Source organism: Biomphalaria glabrata, chromosome 6 (genome assembly GCF_947242115.1).
Source record: "Biomphalaria glabrata chromosome 6, xgBioGlab47.1, whole genome shotgun sequence".
Classification (NCBI taxonomy): Eukaryota; Metazoa; Mollusca; class Gastropoda; family Planorbidae; genus Biomphalaria; species Biomphalaria glabrata.
The window spans coordinates 35,563,224-35,582,784 of record NC_074716.1 but is presented as its reverse complement, the minus strand read 5'-3'; the positions used below and the strand labels follow the sequence as shown (position 1 = coordinate 35,582,784).

The 19,561-nt window shown below is 38.0% G+C and overlaps 2 protein-coding genes across 7 annotated transcripts in view; one reads left to right on the top strand and one right to left on the bottom strand.

Moving 5' to 3' along the window:
- Positions 1-1,312, top strand: part of LOC106059474 (uncharacterized) — a 70,713-nt gene extending 69,401 nt beyond the window's left edge. For all 4 annotated transcript variants that reach the window (XM_056031471.1, XM_056031469.1, XM_056031472.1 and 1 more), the window contains 2 exons: positions 626-703; positions 809-1,312. In XM_056031471.1, coding sequence (XP_055887446.1) covers positions 626-703; positions 809-825 — 95 coding nt within the window. In that variant the 3' untranslated portion in view covers positions 826-1,312. The remainder of the gene's footprint in view (positions 1-625; positions 704-808) is intronic.
- Positions 1,313-5,173: 3,861 nt separating this feature from the next.
- LOC129926583 (uncharacterized) overlaps positions 5,174-19,561 on the bottom strand; it is a 21,306-nt gene continuing 6,918 nt past the window's right edge. For 2 of the 3 annotated variants that reach the window (XM_056031474.1, XM_056031475.1), the window contains exons 2-4: positions 17,551-17,734; positions 12,163-12,257; positions 5,174-7,006 (exon numbers count right to left, since the gene is read on the bottom strand). In XM_056031474.1, the coding sequence (XP_055887449.1) occupies positions 5,255-5,986 (732 nt within the window). In that variant the 5' untranslated portion in view covers positions 5,987-7,006; positions 12,163-12,257; positions 17,551-17,734 and the 3' untranslated portion in view covers positions 5,174-5,254. The remainder of the gene's footprint in view (positions 7,007-12,162; positions 12,258-17,550; positions 17,735-19,561) is intronic. The other variant, XM_056031476.1, reaches the window with a different exon arrangement.

Below are 19,561 nucleotides of genomic sequence, written 5' to 3'. Positions count from 1 at the left end.
GGGCCTACATGAATGTATCAGGGCACTTAGGAGAATAGATAGATATTGTCCGCAGGTGGTCGATTTAGATTTTCTTTTCGCCGTCTGCGTTTGTCCGCGGCAGTGGATTTCCTTTTTTTCTCAAATGTGTATCCCGCGGCCTTTGTGAGTGACCTCCAGCTGTCTCGTTCTGAGGCCGCATGCGGACAATGGTTATGCTTGCACTTGGTTTGGCAAAAATATGTAGGTCACTGCTGGGATTGCGCAGCCACGGGAAATACTGCATTCCTCACTAATCTTCGGATACGAAGACAAGCCTTTATATATATGTGTGTGTTTGTGTGTGTGTTGTGTGTGTGATAGGCTTGTTTCCAATACTTATTTACATTGCCACTTTGTTCAATTATTGTTATTTACTTTCGAGAATTTCCTTGAAGATAAATATTTGTTTTAATAGTCGAATTGATGTGATGTGAACCCTGTCCCAGGACCTCACAGCTGGGGTGTCGCTGTCACAGCTGGGGTGTCGCTGTCACAGGATGTCACAGCTGGGGTGTCGCTGTCACAGAACTTGTTCACACTTTTCTTTTCTCAGCTTGTATTTAGAAACAAAATGGTTACTGACTCAACAAAAAAAACATTTCAGATAACGACTACGCAAACCCAACTTCCCATGATCAAACTGACGATGCGTTTGACTCGATTGAGAACGACAAGCATCAGAGTAAGTTTGTGTTTGCTCAGAACGTTCTTATAAGATAAGATAAGATAAGATAGTTTATTTCTATTGTTCTACTTTTGCCTAATTGTTCTTGAATATTTTGAACAGGAACCATGACAAAGTAAAGCTCTAGCATCATTGGGAGTGAACAAAGAAAGGAAGATGCAGATTTAAATGAACATCTAACGAACCTCGGCCATTGCTAGCAAACAGATGATACCAAAACTTAGCCAAAACGTCACTGGAACCAAGAAATACACCCACAGCAGAGTTAACGGACTTCTACCTTTCATCTACTCCACTTTTATTTTGCTCGCTAAGTTTTATCGTCTTCTTTGAACAGAAGAGCTTAACAGAGGAGCGACATTGGAAATTTGAGTTGAAGTGTTCAATAAAACATTTGGATGTCAACGTTGTTGGTGTAAACATTCAGGCTTGTGCTTCCTCTGGTGGCTCTTAGAGTTAGGATTTGACAATTGAATGTCCCACTTTTGTCTCTGCTTCTCTTGAATGTTAGACGCTCACGTTCTTACCTGAGGTTACAACAAATGATTTCCTAGTTTGTAGGTCATTTAAACTGAGGTCAATAAAGTAACAAATATAATCAAGTTCTGTAACAGGAAGTATTTCTTTTATTTGCAATGAAGTTTTTAATTTTTTGTGTGTCTGTGAAAAGTAGCGTCTGATTGAAAGTTGAATCAATAGGATTTGTTGTGTTATCCATATAGAGCTACCCAATGCCATCTTTTAGGATCAATGACGCTGTATCAATTTAACAAGTAAGAAAAAAAAACAATTCCTCTTTCTAAGGCTGACGATTGTCTATAATGTTTAATTCTATGTATTTCTTGCCTACTTCAAATTGCAACGAATGTTTCCAATGAGCTTAGTTCTAAAGAAGACGCTGATTTATGCAACTCTATACTCAATACAAAGAAACACTTAAGACGAGTGCTGGAATGCCCGCTGAATGATGTCCAAAATAGTCTAATCCTAGACTCTTGGGCGAGCAATTCTTGTATGTATGTGTATATGTATATATATTTATATAAATTTTATTTCAAAAACGGCTATAACGATTTTCTTTAAAATTGCAAGGTACTTGCATATTTGTGAGAAAAAAAATTCTCAAATCATTGGCCACATTGGGAAAACTCGAGGTCGACCGTTACATCGGTTTGAAAATGTCTCAGTATCGAAAAATTAATTTTGGCTTGAAGGTTTTATGAATGAAAATTTTCCATGACGTCACTAGGCTTACCGCAGTACACTAAAATATTTCTTTGCAAACAAGAAAGAGTTTAAAAAAATCAATAGACCTAATTAAACATTTGCGCACCATCTTATTGTAGATTGATATATTATTTGAACTATGAAAGAGAAGTAATGAAATTAAATCTGCCGATGCATAATTAGTTTTTGTGTTTCAAGTGCTTAATAAATTGTTTACACTTTAATTGCGTAGAGCGGTGTAGATACCTTTTACATTGTTGTTTATTTTGCTGGTGACCTCCAGCTGTCTCTTTCTGAGGCCGCTTGCAACCAGGTGCTCTTTTCTATGTTAGCTAAGGCAAGTTGGCGCCAAAGCAGGTCTTTTAAGCGATTCGGTGTTACGTCGACCACTTTTTTAGGTCACAAAAAAAAAAAGACTCACTTTGGCATGCGTTCGTCTGAGATTCGTCTCACATACAGGATACTGCTCTGTCTAGAGTAACTGTCGAACTTAAAGAATTACCTCTATACAAAGGCCGTGGATACACATTTGAGACCAAAAGAAAATCTGCTGCCGAGGACAGTCGCAGCCCGAAAGGAAAATCTTAATCGACCACCGGCGGACTTTGGTTATTCTTGCCCTGTTTGTGGCAAAATATGTAGGTCACAGCTGGGGCTGCGTAGCCACGGGAAATACTGCAATCCTCATTAATCTTCGGACTCGAAGACTAGCCTTATTATTATTTTAGTGGTGAATTATTACCATGTATTCATGCTTCGGTGTCTACTGTCCCGTACCAAAACAAAGGAAATAGTCATAACACAGCATCTCTACGCTTTACTTGCTCACACTGATAATGATATCTAGCCAGCGGCCAACAAGTTTGCGTACGCTGCAGCCTCTTGATTTAACTATCAACCTCGGTAAAAAGCTTGGGGTTGGGGCGTGGAGACGGAAGGACAAGGAGAGATCTGAATGGAGGGATGTGTAAAAGCAGGCCATAGCACCACTGGGATGGATGGATGGCAAAAGCCGGTATGAACTTCTTATAGTCCGACAGTCAGGCTGGGCAGGGCACGTATGGGGGACGAACATATTGTTCGGCGTAACAGAGGTGCCCCACTGAAACGTTTCTTTAGAAAACTAATGCAATGATTTAAGTATATTAAGAAAAAGTGCGCCATTTTACTCTGTCACAAAGTACCTGTTTTACCATATAACCTAGAGATTTGCGTCACTTGATGTTTTGTACTCAAGCCATAATGAATATACTAATTCCATAATTAAATGTCTGAACGTAACCATCTGAGAAGTTACACTGCAAAGACTTTCTTCCAAGCCAATAAAGTAGGTCTACAATACAATAGTTTTACACAAAAAAAATGGATTGTAAAACTATAAGACGGACGTGAGCTGTGGTTGGTCTAGACTGTAGGAGGACTTAAGAGACTTTATATTTAATCGCCATGTACAATTACATTTAGAATTAACAGAACACTAAAGCAACTCTTCAGATTAGTAGTCTTTATCTGATCGTTCATTTTCGTAATTACAAAAATATTCCCAAAATGACTTCGGGCATATAACCTTTCTTAGGAAATTATTTAACCGAGCAAGGCGAGGCCACCTGATATTTTAAGTTGATAATGTTTTGAAAATGTGAAACGCTCAACCAGAATTTAAAGTTATACATAAATTTCATTTTGTTTTTAGGAAAGTCGTTAAATCTGTTTCTAAAATTCGTGGCACCATGAAAGTTAATAAGATAAATAGTACTCAGAAGTCAATGAAACAGCTTTTAGGTGAGACTACTACTCTTATTCACACCTTTGATACTAACCAGCTATTACCCGCGGGTCTTGATTTGCGTACAAAGTAAAACGAATGCGTGAAATCCACTTTTTTTATCAAAATGTTTGCTTGTATATATATTTAGATCTAGAGTCTAGATACTATTTAAACTATTATTATAGATGTAAATTTAAATTTATGTCAAATCATAATTTCTGCTACTTTTAGTTTCTATGCCTACTTTGGTCTGTATATAGGACAGTACATGTTTCTATAGGAAGTTGGTGGTTTCCCCAACAAATAATGATTTTGTATAGATCTAATTGTTAAAGATAAATAATTTTATTTTAATTGTATGTAGATCTAGATCTAAGAAATATGAATGTCATGGAAGCCTAGTTAATGACTAAACACTTTGAACTCGTGATGACCTACATTCAACAACAAAAAACTAGAACTAAATACTTGGAGGCCTAATAGAGTTGTAGACCTAGATTTCAATTAGATTTGTTTCAATTCATTAAAATACATTTACACTTTCCCTAAACACTCTTGATCTATCAGTGAATTGAAGGACACAGTAAGATTATTAATGAAGTATTTTATGTTATCCCCCACATAAAGAGCCACATCTCAACTTTTTGCCGTGTCAAATTGTATTGCCATCGTCCTTCACAAGCGCATAGTGTGACGACACACACCAGTCGCAGTTATAGCGAACATATTGATGTAATAATGTGTCAAAGCAAAAATATAAAATTTATCTTTGAGAAGAGAAAATCTAAAAATTAGATTTAGTCTTGGATCACGAGGTGTTGTGCTCTGCGCATGCGTGATCTTTCTGTTGAGCATGTAAGGTGCGCGCGATATCATGAATGGAGCCATTGAAATGTTTGTCAACACGGCTTGTCGCAGTTATAGCGAATGTATACTTGTAACAAAAATTGTATACAGGCAGAAACCAAAAGGCAGGCGACCCAAAGGCAGACCCCGAATGCGGTGGATTGATGATGTGGAGGCAACAGCTTGGGGATAGGGCGTGGAGACGAAAGGCCCAGGAGAGATCTGAATGGAAGGATGTGTTGAAGCAGGCCTGAGCCCTTCATGGGCTGTAGCGCCACTGGGATGGATGGATGTGTTGAAGCAGGCCTGAGCCCTTCATGGGCTGTAGCGCCACTGGGATGGATGGATGTGTTGAAGCAGGCCTGAGCCCTTCATGGGCTGTAGCGCCACTGGGATGGATGGATGTGTTGAAGCAGGCCTGAGCCCTTCATGGGCTGTAGCGCCACTGGGATGGATGGATGTGTTGAAGCAGGCCTGAGCCCTTCATGGGCTGTAGCGCCACTGGGATGGATGGATGTGTTGAAGCAGGCCTGAGCCCTCCATGGGCTGTAGCGCCACTGGGATGGATGGATGTGTTGAAGCAGGCCTGAGCCCTCCATGGGCTGTAGCGCCACTGGGATGGATGGATGTGTTGAAGCAGGCCTGAGCCCTCCATGGGCTGTAGCGCCACTGGGATGGATGGATGTGTTGAAGCAGGCCTGAGCCCTTCATGGGCTGTAGCGCCACTGGGATGGATGGATGTGTTGAAGCAGGCCTGAGCCCTTCATGGGCTGTAGCGCCACTGGGATGGATGGATGTGTTGAAGCAGGCCTGAGCCCTTCATGGGCTGTAGCGCCACTGGGATGGATGGATGTGTTGAAGCAGGCCTGAGCCCTCCATGGGCTGTAGCGCCACTGGGATGGATGGATGTGTTGAAGCAGGCCTGAGCCCTTCATGGGCTGTAGCGCCACTGGGATGGATGGATGTGTTGAAGCAGGCCTGAGCCCTTCATGGGCTGTAGCGCCACTGGGATGGATGGATGTGTTGAAGCAGGCCTGAGCCCTCCATGGGCTGTAGCGCCACTGGGATGGATGGATGTGTTGAAGCAGGCCTGAGCCCTTCATGGGCTGTAGCGCCACTGGGATGGATGGATGTGTTGAAGCAGGCCTGAGCCCTCCATGGGCTGTAGCGCCACTGGGATGGAAGGATGTGTTGAAGCAGGCCTGAGCCCTCCATGGGCTGTAGCGCCACTGGGATGGATGGATGTGTTGAAGCAGGCCTGAGCCCTCCATGGGCTGTAGCGCCACTGGGATGGATGGATGTGTTGAAGCAGACCTGAGCCCTCCATGGGCTGTAGCGCCACTGGGATGGATGGATGTGTTGAAGCAGGCCTGAGCCCTCCATGGGCTGTAGCGCCACTGGGATGGATGGATGTGTTGAAGCAGGCCTGAGCCCTCCATGGGCTGTAGCGCCACTGGGATGGATGGATGTGTTGATGCAGGCCTGAGCCCTCCATGGGCTGTAGCGCCACTGGGATGGATGGATGGATAGTTGTAAAAAATGCTTTTGAAAAATAAATTTGAAAGTTAAATTATTTTAATTAATTAAATGGCTAGACCAAATTTGTATCTTCGTGTGTCAAAGAAAAAAATATTTGCGAAGAGTATATCTAAGAATTACATTTAGTCTTAGATCCTGCGCATCTGTGATCTTTTGGCCATGTCTTATGTAAATATAGCTGTTCGAACTCTATCCATGACATTGTAATACTCTATAGAGTTGGGCAACGTTTTTTAGGGTCTTCAGTTTGTTGTAGTTTGTTACATATGTTAGTTTTATCATTCGTATCCAAGGAACATTTATGCAAATATTTACCAAATTTGGTCAAATGATTTTTATTTTTATTCGGGGCATACATACATAAATACATACATATGTCTTATTATTATTATTATTTTGAACAGTGAAAACATTGAAGTGACTTTGGAGACATTGTTTACATTGTTTTCAATCATTCTATGTGTACATTTGTATTAATTTTAACTTGAAATAAAAATCTGGCAGACACGATCAAACATTCAGAATGAAATAAAAACATTGACAATAAGAGAACATATCAAGTACTGAAATAAAAGGTAAACATGTACTTTGGTTTGACATGTAAACAAAGACGTGTTACAAATACGGTTCACAAAAGTTCACTTCACATTTCATTGTTAGCCTGACACCAAAGAACAGTAAAAATCTATCACATTAATATTACAATAGCTCTCCCTTCTTTGCTAATTTGAATAGTAAGACTCCGCAATCATTTCATATTTCATCTCATATTTCAGCGTAATGGCTCTCTAAGTCACTTGGTTTGCTTTGAGCTTCACTAGCCGTTTGGTAATGTGCTTCTTTCACGTCAATATAGCCAGAGTGACGAGATGGCGGACAGGGGACTTGGGGGGTTGCTACATCTGGTAATTCTTCAATCGCTGAAAGTATACAATACAAAGCGAATTAGTGGCACATAAATATATGACCGTAATGTAGCAGATTAAATGCAAATCACGTAAGCGTAGACAAAGCTGTCAATTGCAACATATGCTCCTGGCTAAAGCATGAACCATTATTTCTGAACAGACCCCCTTTTAAGCGGTCTGTTCGTCCCTCCTTAAAGGAATTTTTTTTTAACGAAAGTGTTTTTTTCTTGAGGAATAAGAGATTTACCCATTACAAAACAATAAGATCAATTAGATATTCATTATAAGACATTGGTTAAGCCAGGTTCACATCTAACTTCACATTCACTTTCACCTATCCTTGGGTCTGTGGACCGCTGGGGCACCACACAAGAGCTGTCAGCCTTCTTTCTCCATTCTTTTTTGTCATTTCATTTGTCTTTGATAGAATTTTATTCTGATGTTCTTTCTAAAAATATTGAAACCTGCCTATTTACCTGGTGGACCACTTCGGAGGTCGATTTTGAGTTTGTGTTTCCACACAAACTCTCTTTGTAACCTTGTTTTGTATTGGATTTTCCAAATCAATTTTGTCTAGTTTAAAGTACATTAAAAATATTTGTTTTAGCATACATTTTTTTATTTAATAAAATAAAGAAATTCCATACAAAAATAATCACGTCCTACGTGTTGTGTTAATGATATTAATCAAGTTAAGCATGTCATTAGAGAATTTAATTTAGATAAACTGTTCCATGCTTTAATGGTACTAAAATAGACAGAACTCTTTTTCATTATGGCACTTTATATGTGAAATGTACTTTGTTTTCTTCTATTATTTTGTTATCTTATTTCGTTGTATTTTAAAAACATGGTTCAGAGTTTAATAAGCTGTTGATCTCAGCAGACCCTTCCGACAGACGCCTGTAAAGGGAGCTGCAGGTTCACATGCAGCCATGTTGCAAACGAAGTCCGATGCGCCGAGGTCATCCTCAGCTAACAGTCTCACAGTTGTCTTCCTCTTGCAAGTTCAAATTTAGCCTGGATTGACTCAATCCATGCCAATGTCAATGATGATTGCAGAAGTACAAATTCTTTGTTGGTTGTTTTCTTGGAATCAAAATTCTCTGTGTGATGCGCCACACGTATAGTTCATGCTAAACTTTTGAATCCAGTTATTGAGATTGGAATTTCCCTCGTAAGCACCGGCAGATAGGCAGATGTCTTTAAGGTCCACATCAACAGGCTTGGACGCAGACCTAACTTGTTTTGATAAGGCACATTGAGGTACTCGTAACAGGTACCACAGGGACTAAAGCCTCAGGCACATAACAGACTTCTCTAGTTTCTTCATTTGTCTCTTTCCTTTCGATTCGGTACATCCCTTTGTGATCGTCGAACCAATCGTTGTTAGGTTTCTCGTCTTAAAAGTCACACCCACAAGACTTATCCACAACAGTCACAGACAGCGCTACAATTCCAGCGCTTCCGTCACCATTTTTGTGTGCAGCCTCAGTCCTGATCAGGCAACTGCTCTTTCAACAACAACAAAAACTTACAAATGATATTAATCACATTTGACACAATTTGAAAGGCTAGTTGCAGTAGTTGTACATTAGTTCTTGAAAAGTCCTGACCAACTACTATTCTTTGGCAGACATAGTTTCTATTTCTTTTTTTTTTTTTACTGAGCACATCAAACACCATGAAGGATTTAAAATATAAACTTTTGGATACATGTTTCTTTTTAAAACAAAGACTTGAATCAATTATTTTAATTTAAAACAAAATAGAGAAGAGATTTTCCTAGAACTTTACCTCATTTGGCTAATCACTAATCTTTCAATACTAATGCATTATGAACATTTAATTGAACACAAATACAGGCCAGTGTTTCCTTCTTCAACACAAATGATCAGAAGATCGAAACTTATTTCATTTTTCGGGCATATTGTTATTTGCATATTTGACATTAAAAGACATTAGTTTCATAAACAGAAGAATAAGCCTAATTCAAAGATAAACATTGGGTGCGGTGTTTTTTATATTCAAAAATTGCTACTTTTTTGGAAAAAAAAAAGAAAATGTTCCAAACATGCCTAAAACAAAAATTTATTATTCAAGTACCAATGAAGCTATAGTAACATATTTGGTATCAAAGTAAAGGTAAATAAATGGAGAATGTGAAAATGTAAACATCCTTCTATTTGAATATAAGATACAAATTATAATCTAAATAATATGACTCTAAAAAAAAATGGATGCCAGCTTTAGAACTTCTGAGACCTAAATATAGATTTTGATCTTTACATTACTGTTGAAACATCATAGACTACTGACATCTTTTTCAAAAAGAAATGTAATAAAACAGTCAATAAAAGATGATGAATCACTGATTATATTATTATTTTTACATGGCTTTTTAGTCAAGGGAAAAAATATTGCACTATTTCTACCAATAACAATAGATAAGAGAACTAAATGTATCAATCAAATGTACTCAAATATTATGTAAATTTGAATCAATGGGATATAGATCTAGATTTATCTTCTTTTTATTTGCCTAGAACATCTTTCATCCTAATACTAGATCGGTGCAAGACATAGGCTAGCGAGAGATCAAAACATAAATCTCTAACTAGCTGAAGGACAATAAAAAATTCTAATTCATTATACCTAAGATCTAGACCTAGATCATTGTTACTATTCCTTTGTAATAAATAATGGATCTAGAATAGTTTTATATGTAACTCTCATTTCATAGTAAACCTTTTGGAGTACTTACAAGACAGAGTGAAACTTGAACCTGTATAAGTAGGCCTATAGTCATGGTGTTGATTTTTATTGATAAACAATACTAAATAACAATTGCTACAAAATATACCAAGAAAAAGGCCAGCATAGTGGATGAATATTGGATTTAGATCTACCATTTCTGTTGTTTTCATTTATCTTAGGCTTAGATCTATAGGGATCTACCCAGGTGTAAAGATAAAAGCATAGATCTAGTCAACCTTTATCTTCATTCCAGACCTAGCCTAAGCCTAAGGACAATACTATATGATATATCAAAATCTAAATGCTAATAATGTCCAAGTCTGTTTCATCCTATGCTGAATGTAGATCAAGATCTAAATCTTCATTATTACTACTCATAGAAGTAGGCCTATAAATAGAACAATTATAAAGCTTCTTCAGTTGTAAAAATTGTGGGTGTGTCTTGGACAAGCATAGCCAATAAGCCATGTCCATGATGTTGTAGATTTTTACAGATAAACAATACTAAAAAAAAAAAGAAAATGGGCAAAAAATGCCCACAGTGGATGATTATTTGATGTAGATCTAGATCTACATCTACCATTTCCTTTCTGTTTCTTTATCGTAAGCTTAGATCTAGAGATATATCTAGATCTAGAGTCTAAATCAAGAGATAAAAGCTTAGATCTAGTCAATCTCCATCTACACTCTACACCTACTCCTAGCCTACTGACAATAATAGATTTAGATCTAAATACTAATAATATAGATATAAATAAATACACTAAATTTAGACTTACCTTGATCTAATCTATATATCTAGATCAAATTCTTCATTATTACTATTTATTTGTGATAAATTTTTTAATAATTATAAAGTTTCTTCAATAGTCAAAATTGTGGATGTGTCTTGGACTAGTGTAGTCATGGCGACGTTTTTTTTACATCGTAAAAAAAAGTAAAAATAAATGTCTAAATAAAGCCGAAAGCCATAGACATAAATAAATATAGACTGGAAGTAGGAAGTTATTTTTATTTGGGGGAAGTCAAATATGTTTTATGTATTATATCTATGTGAAAAAAAAATGGCGGCTATTGAGCTATAAATTCTAGGACTAACATTTCAGCCAATATATAATTATGATCTTTAGTTTTGAAAAGTAAAAAACTGACATATTCCCAATATTTTGCCTTTGTTTCATAATCATAGACATAGGCAAATATATATAGGTTTGTGATGTGGATCTATGTTTGTTGACATGGCTTTTTTATTAATGTATGGCGGTCGTCTTATCGATTCAAATTGTTAGAATTAGTTATTAATCAAAAAAGTCAAAGAAAATGAGCAGAACGTGCTCTAATGTTCATAGTACGATAGGCCAAGGATAAATTCTAAAGGATAAAAAAAATTGAACATTATACACATTAACTTTCAGTTTCAGTAAGTCAGAATAATTCAGTATCAGTATCAATGTGACTGTGGCTGACTAATTTAATATTGATAGATCTAAATCTAATAAATATGACTAATATTTGTAATAACTAGGTCTAATACTTTTCATACTTTTTACTCCTAACTATTAAACTAGTCAGTCTATCATCTATGCATGCAGACTATAGACTAGATCTAGTATAAGTATAGTCGATTATAGATCTAGTGACAATCTAGTCCTAGACTATTTATATAGGCCTACTAACTATAGACTATAGACTAGACTATACAGATTACAATTATAGTTTATAGTATTGTAGTATAGTACTAGTAGTAAATAGTATTTTTTTACTATAGTATTTATATAGACTAGATCTAAATCTAGTATTTAAAACTATTTATAATTATTTTAATTATATAAATTTAATAGATTTGGTAGACACGATTAGAGATATAATAATACAGAAGGGGTTCTATCAATTATATAGGTTATGGCTGAAAAAAACAAACAACTATAAATACTTTTAATTTTACACTGCTCATAACTGCTGTATAACTCATACAAACTTATCTTTTCCCAAATGTTTCCCATAATAATTTTTACTTTATCGTCCAGTCTATATATATATATCTATGGCCGAAAGCTTCTAATTTCTATGTAAACAAAGGATGAAGAACTCTTTTATAAAGTAAAAATAGTTCCACTGTTGTTAGTTAAAAAGTTTAATTTAAAAATGCAACAAAACAATGGTAGGGTATGAACGTCTATGGGATAGACGTTCCGTGCGTTTAGGGGTAGACTCATTGAGTTAAGTATTCATTCCAGCCCATTCCACTTCTCAGGTCAGGAACTATAAAGTCTATATAAAGATATTTAAACTTCACGGATAAACTCATGTGAGGTAAACTACAACCTAAAAGAAACGTCATGACGTAGTATAAATGTGCCTGGAACAAAGTCAAGCGATGAGATCACATGACAGTGCCATTCTAAAAATACCTTGATCATTATGCTGCTCATACACTGCGGGATCAACTTGAGTGACATCTATCCGGTTATAATTCTCTTCTTTTAGGTTGATACGATGTCGGGAACTAAAGGAGAGACAAAAGTTTTGTTAAGAAATATCCATAGATTTTATGTATAGACGTTCCACGACTGAAGGACAAGACCTAATCGGATTAAATAATTGACATCCATTTAAAAAAATACAAGAAGAACTACAGAAACTTTAAAGCCAAAAATGTATTTAAGTTTTATTCTCTAATAACTAATGACCTACAATTACACATTTCCTTGAATCCTTATCCTCTAAGTGAAGCGTCCCGAGACATGACGTTAAACTGCGCTCCTCTTTCCTTAGCAGTTTGGAGCTCAAAAGTGCCCTACTTCTTTTCTATCATTGTGTATGCCTCCTCTTTCTCTCAATCTGCCTACACAACCCATCAGTCTGTCTCCTTATCTTTAAAATCTCCCTACGTCTTAGACCAGTCCGTTTGCCGTGGACTGCGACGGGTAAAAGGGGATAAAGAGATCCTGGTATTTGAGTAGGTGACTATCCGAAGATAAACCACCAGAAGACAGTACTTTGGCTTTAAGTTCCTCTAGACCTGGGGCCCAGATGGCCCGCTCTGGGTCAACCGGCTGGTCACGCTGAGCTCCCAGCATAGGTCGAAGGGCAGTGGCTGAAGGGTCAATCGGAGAGCTGATGTATCGGACCCATGTCCGATGAGGCAGATGACTGAGTAGAGCACCTGTGTAGCCCTGGCGGGTTCATTCTGAACATCCGAATGGCTCGTCCCCTTGTTGGACTTGATGGCGGATGGGGAGCACAGGTGCCGATTTATAACAAATATCTAGGGACAAAAAAATAAAAAAAACTACTTGCTCCAGATTTGTGTCTAGGCAAGAGAGGCCGCGTAGACGAAAAAAAAGGAGGCCGCCACAAGAAGCTGTACTACCTGGCCATCATTTCTGGTGGTCAGGTGCACAGAAGAGGGGAAACGCCTGACAAAGATGAGCTCTTTTCTCATCTACAAGAGACTTAAGTCAGTAGGTGGAGAACCCAAGGGTGTATCTAAGCTGCACAATTCATCGGAACTTCTCGTATAATTTGATAGTAAGACACACTCTGATGGGCTTCTACGATGCAAAAGAATATGTGATCTCCATGTGGAAGTCATGCCACACAAGAGTCTGAACACCAGCAGAGGTGTAATCAGCTCTAGAGACCTGCTGGAATGTTCCGAGAAGGAAATAGTGGAGGGAATTGAAGGAGTCACCCATGCCTGGCGCATTACATGAAACATTCCTGAAAGATAACATCAGTTTCCAAAGCTACAGCACTTACAGCAGGACTGTTGAAGATGCGGGGAGAGCATCAGGTGGAGTCTGTAACCTTATGAAGGACAGCGTCCCCCATGCCCATGAGAGGGTAGATCTGCAGAGCACATTACAGGCCGTAGCAGCTAGGACACAAGGTTATCCCTTGCTGAGCCATGCACTCCATTGAACCCAACAGACATGGAGATCCTCATTAAAAATATCTCCCTCGGCCCTATATAATTCTTGGGGATTTCAATGGCCATAACACTATATGGGGATCCAACAATACTGACACAAGAGATCGTATGCTGGAGGATATCTTCCTCCAACATGATTTATGCATACTTAATGATGCATCACCGACCTACATGCACACAGGAACTGGATCTCTCACGTGCATTGACCTCACCGTATGTGCCCCCGGACTTCTAGAAGATTTTAAATGGTCAGTAAGCTATGATCTACGAGGAAGTGATCACTTCCCAATCATCATTACTAACAATCTTCCCTCATTGGGACGACCTCAGAGGTGGAAGCTGAATAAAGCCGATTGGAAGAATTCCCCAAAAGATGCTCCGAGGATATCACAGAAAATATCCTTAATAAACAGAATCCAGCTGGTACCATTGCTAGCAAGCTACTTGATATTGCCCGGAAAGTTGTTCCCCCAACCTCTGAAAATCCAAAACGGCCTAGCAAACCATGGTTTGATACAGCTTGCAAAAGTGCTATTGGCGATAGGAAAAAAAACGACTGGCTGCAATTATAAAGAATCCTTCCCAGGAAAATCTAAAGCTATTCAGGATAGCTAGAGCGAAGGCTAGACTAACCATACGGTCAGACAAAAAGGAATTCCTGGAGAAATTTTGTTAGCAGTCTGGATGCCAAAACTTCTGCTAGAGCGGTTTAAAAGGCTAATCAAAGGGAAAGAATCAAATGCAATAGGGCATTTGAGAAACCAAAAACGAACTGTTATATCCCCCAGAGATATAGATGACTGCCTTGAATCCCCAAAAGCAGATAAATCATCCACTGCACACTATACGCAAAAATTCCAAAAAGTCAAAATAAGGGAGTAAAGACACCCCATTGACTTCAGATCAGAGAACAATGAAGATTATAACTGAGGGACTCGCTGGACAAATCACATGACACAGCGCCAGGAGATGATGAAATCCATTATCAGTTTTTCATGCATCTTCCCGAACCCTCATTGGCAACCCTGCTAAAAATCTATAACTGTGTATGGCAAAACCATGGAAAGGATGAAAAATAATAGGTTGGTCTGGTACCTTGAGACAAATAAAATAATCTCCAACTACCAGTGTGGATTCCGGCAGGGGCGGGCAACAACTGACCATCTGGTAAGGCTGGAAGCTTTCATCAGGATGCATTTCTTAGACGAGAACATCTAGTAGCTATATTTTTCGATATAGAAAAGGCCTATGAAACAACCTGGAAACATGGCATTCTACGTGACCTGGAGCTTATGGAGCTTAAGAGACACCTTCCCTGCTTTGTGGGGAATTCCTAAAGGACCGGAAATTTCAGGTTCGAGTCGCAATTCCGCTTCTGACACTATGACCAGGAAATGGGTATACCCCAGGGCAGCATTCTCCCTGTTTAACATTAAAATAAATAGCATTATAAAGGCTCTGTCCCCTGGCATAGAGTGCTCTTTGTATTTTGATGAATTAGTGATTTTTACACATGGCAAAAACATGAATACTTTAGAAAGAAAATTACAATTATGTTTAAATAAAATTCAAAATTGGGCAAACGATAATGGTTTTAAAATTTCGGACTCCATAACAGTTAGCATGCATTTGTGTAATTTAAGGGGACTACACCCAGACCCTGAACTATTTATACACAAAAAGAAGATCCCCGTTGTGAAAACTACAAAATTTTTAGGCCTCCCCCTAGATTCTATATGGACTGGGGAGCAAATAGAGATATCTTGCTGCTGCTATATCGGAGTCTAATTCAATCCAAGTTAGACTATGGATCCATAATATATGGAGAAGCCAGGAAATCATATAAAAAAATACTGGAACCCATACAAAATGCTACCCTGTCTCTGCGCGTTTCGTACATCACCTATCCCGAGTCTCCACGTAAAGGCTGGAGAACTCCCCATGGACATAAGAATGAAAAAGCTTGCAATGCATTATATGGTCAAGCTAAAATCCAACCCCACGAACCCTGCTTTCGACTCCATATTTAACCCATACAATCGAAGGCTTAACGTTGGGCCTTCGAATGAGAGAATCCATCCAAAATTTAACCCCAACCATCGACTAAATTTCTAAAATAGAAATCCCACAGAATCCTCCTTGGTTGATGAATAAATCCAAATTATATTTATTCCTCCTTAATTAAATATATATATATATATATATATATATATATATATATATATATATATATATATATATATATATATATATATATATATATATATATATATATATATACAGCACACTACAAGTCCACTTTAGGGAACTGCAGGAGAGATACGGAGATTATGGCAACATCTACACTGACGGATCGAAAATGATGGACGGAAAGGTCGCGTATGCCTGCTCTTTTCGGAACAAAACAATCTCCCGTAGACTCCCCGATGGATGCTCCATCTTTACGGCCGAATTACATGCAATATCGCTTGCACTTATGGCCGTTAAAGCATCAGAAAGGAGAAAATGTATAATCTGCTCCGACTCCAAATTTGCATTGCAAGCTTTGGGGCGGATGAAGACTGACATTCCATTGGTACATAAGAGCCTGAAGCTGTTGGACCAAATAACAACTGACCAAAGGGATGTTACCTTCATCTGGATCCCCTCCCATGTGGGCATAGAGGGAAACGAAACGGCAGACAGAGAAGCAAAGAGAGCTCTAAATCAAGCAGTGTCAGGAACCCAAATTCCCTACTCGGACCTGAGACAAAGTATTTCCTCTGTCATCTATCGAGAGTGGCAGGATCGGTAGGAAGCTGAGACCCACAACAAACTCAGACAGATTGTGGCGGATGTCAGGTGGCGGCCCACATCTAAGGGTCTGACAAGGCGTGGTAGCATGACCATGTCGAGACTTAGGATTGGCCACAGCTACATTAAGCACTCCTTTGTGCTGAAGAGAGAGGAGCCCCCATTTTGTGATTACTATGACTCTCGTCTCACTGTGGAATATATCCTCACTGATTGCCCCAAATACCAGGATATTAGGGGGACATTTTTGTAGAGCGCACAACTTAAAAACACTGTTCGATAGTGTCGACCCTGGGAAGGTTCTGGGCTTGAAGATTTGTTTGTGAAATTGTGAACATATAATATTTACAAAAGATTTTTATTAAATTATTAAATTTTCACTACCTTTACTATTTTAACTGTGAATAGACCTTGTTTTTAATAACTTTACTAAATAAAATTTAGCTCTTGTGGTATGAAGGGTGAGTAACCTTTTAGGTATTACGGGAACGACATAGCCTAAATTGTGCTGATGTTCCAAAAAAATTGAAAACCCCTCTAAGTGAAATACTTAATGCAATCTCTGCAAATCCAAAGCATGTTTTATATGGCCACGTAAACCAAGTTACGAACTATATATTTTCCAACAACTGACGCAGATAAATTCATTGTCCGCCAGGTGTTAAATTTTCTTTACTTCCTCTATAAGAGCTTTTCTCTGGGTCTTTAATGTGTGCCCCGCGTCCCTCATGAGTGCTTTCCGTCTCTTTTAGAGGCCATCTGCTGCAAGCTCTATGCCAGTGAAGGAAAAATAGTTGATCTTTATAGCGCTTCCGTCTGTAACGTCGACCTCCATTCGCCAAAATATCGCTTTTAGCATGCGGTCGTTTCCAGTGATAAGTGTCCGACCGAGCGCCGCACTTGAATGATAAGTAATGCTTCTTTACTGTGCACACAGCCTGCAGCAGAACAAAGTTCTTTGTGGGATAGTTTCAAGAAAATAACGCTGCCGTTCATAATGAAACTGATCGATTAACCAACATTTTCGAGCGAATTCCTATCAAAACCTTGACTTAAACTAATGAATACTTACATAAGTCGTCTGTACTTTTGACACATACACACAGTAGAGATAAATGTGGCAATAATGAAACTTCCTAGGACTGCCATAGCGATGATGTAACCTACAGCCTCCATCGTCTTTCTCTCAAAGAAACAGTTATTGTTCTATTTCTATGAACAGTGGCGTGCCCGGGACCAAAGTCATGTGTTGAGGGCTAGTTTAAGAAAAACAGTTTTGTTTTTTTTCAACTAAATAACAATGAAAGTTTGTGTATTCACAAAAACTCATAGGCGGCCCCAATAAAACACCTTTTAAGTAAGTAAGCAATGCAGGTCAATAGCTAGGTATCAATATTTTCAGCAAGATGAAGGTGAAATAAAATGACATTGTTGTTGTTGTTTTTACAGCTTTAGGTTAGTACAAAAAAAGTCATAGAAAACCTTCATATTTAAAAGTAAGAGTTTCAAATGATCTTTAAGAAAAGTCTTCATTCATGTTCATTTAAAATAGAATTGCCTGTAATCACTTACATCTAACACAATGATGTCCTGCAAGTTGTCTGAGATTATAATGGCATAATTCATAGATTCGCGCATTTGTAAAATAAAAATTGCATGTAAGGTAACAATTGAAAAATATTAAAGACTCGTTATTATTTTTTCTTCCAATTATTAACAAATATTTTAAAAGTAAAATACTTATTGAAGTTTTTTTTCCCCTTTTTAATGTCTTTTATCCGAACATTCACACTAGTAAGCTAATAAAAGGTATTACATTCTTAACGCGCAGTTCTAATTTGTCGATATCAAGCTAATCATGATCTAATGTCATTCTAAATGGAACCCAGATCTAGATGTAACTGAATAATTAGAAAACTATTTTCAAATGATTCAACAAAGAACATTGAATTATTCCAAGATTAAACGTGTCACATGTTATGCTATCAATCATCTCTAATCTAGATTGACATATTTGGCCGGGTTCTTTCATCTTCCAAAGTCAATCCATCTACTTTAGATCGAGTAATAGTATCCTAGTTCTAGATACAATCTAGATTACATTTATGTAAATCTAAATAAACAGGTATCCGGCGGAAAATCAGAATGCCACAAGGTCGATTCCCACTAGACATTCTGTATCTAATGATTTCTACTGGAAGACAGGAGAGACACTGATCGCCGACTTTTAATAAATACTGATGTATGCAAACGCGAAATTGACATTAACAGTTGGGAAAAAGAGGCGCTGGATAGATCCACATGGAGAGCAAACATAAAGGAAGGATCTTGGATTGCAGTACACACCATAAGTAGAAAGAAGGCTGAAAATGTAACGGCGCCTGGTGATTACATATGTCCAACCTGTGATCGCAGCTGTGTATCAAGGATTGGCCTCTTTAGTCACACCAGAAGTGGCAAAGGGAACTGATCCTACACTGAGGTATAAAATGCCACAGAAATAAATAGGTAGTTCAATACAAATTTCTGACACTACAGTTAAACCATGGGCGTAGCCAGCTTTATTTCGGGGAGAAGGGAATGTTCAGCTTGTCTGTCAATTTTTTTTCGAGGAATACGTTCTTTATTATATATTATATTATATTATTTTCTGTATTCAAACTTTAAAAATGCATTTCCCAATGTTTCTAAATACAATGTCTGCTATTTACTTGCCTTTATTAATTTAGCCCAGCGACCAAGGGCGTACTGGCTATATGGGCACTCGGGCAAATGGGCCGGTAGGGCCACCAAAAGGACCGCATGGATGCCTCTATGACATGTGATCTTCTGAGCGTCGTGTGTACAGACTCTACAGTGTAACACAGTGTAATACTAATTTAATCTAAACATTTTCCAAAATAATGTAATAGCCTACATCCGTAGACAGTGTTACTAGTAGGCTTCATCCTTTTAAGGCCTACACACTTAGCCATTAAAAAGCAATAAAAAACCTATATTTCTTACAAAGATTATAGATTTCACTGTAAGCACGCGTACAGTTATCGATACATTATCATAATGATTTTGATGAATAGGCTTAT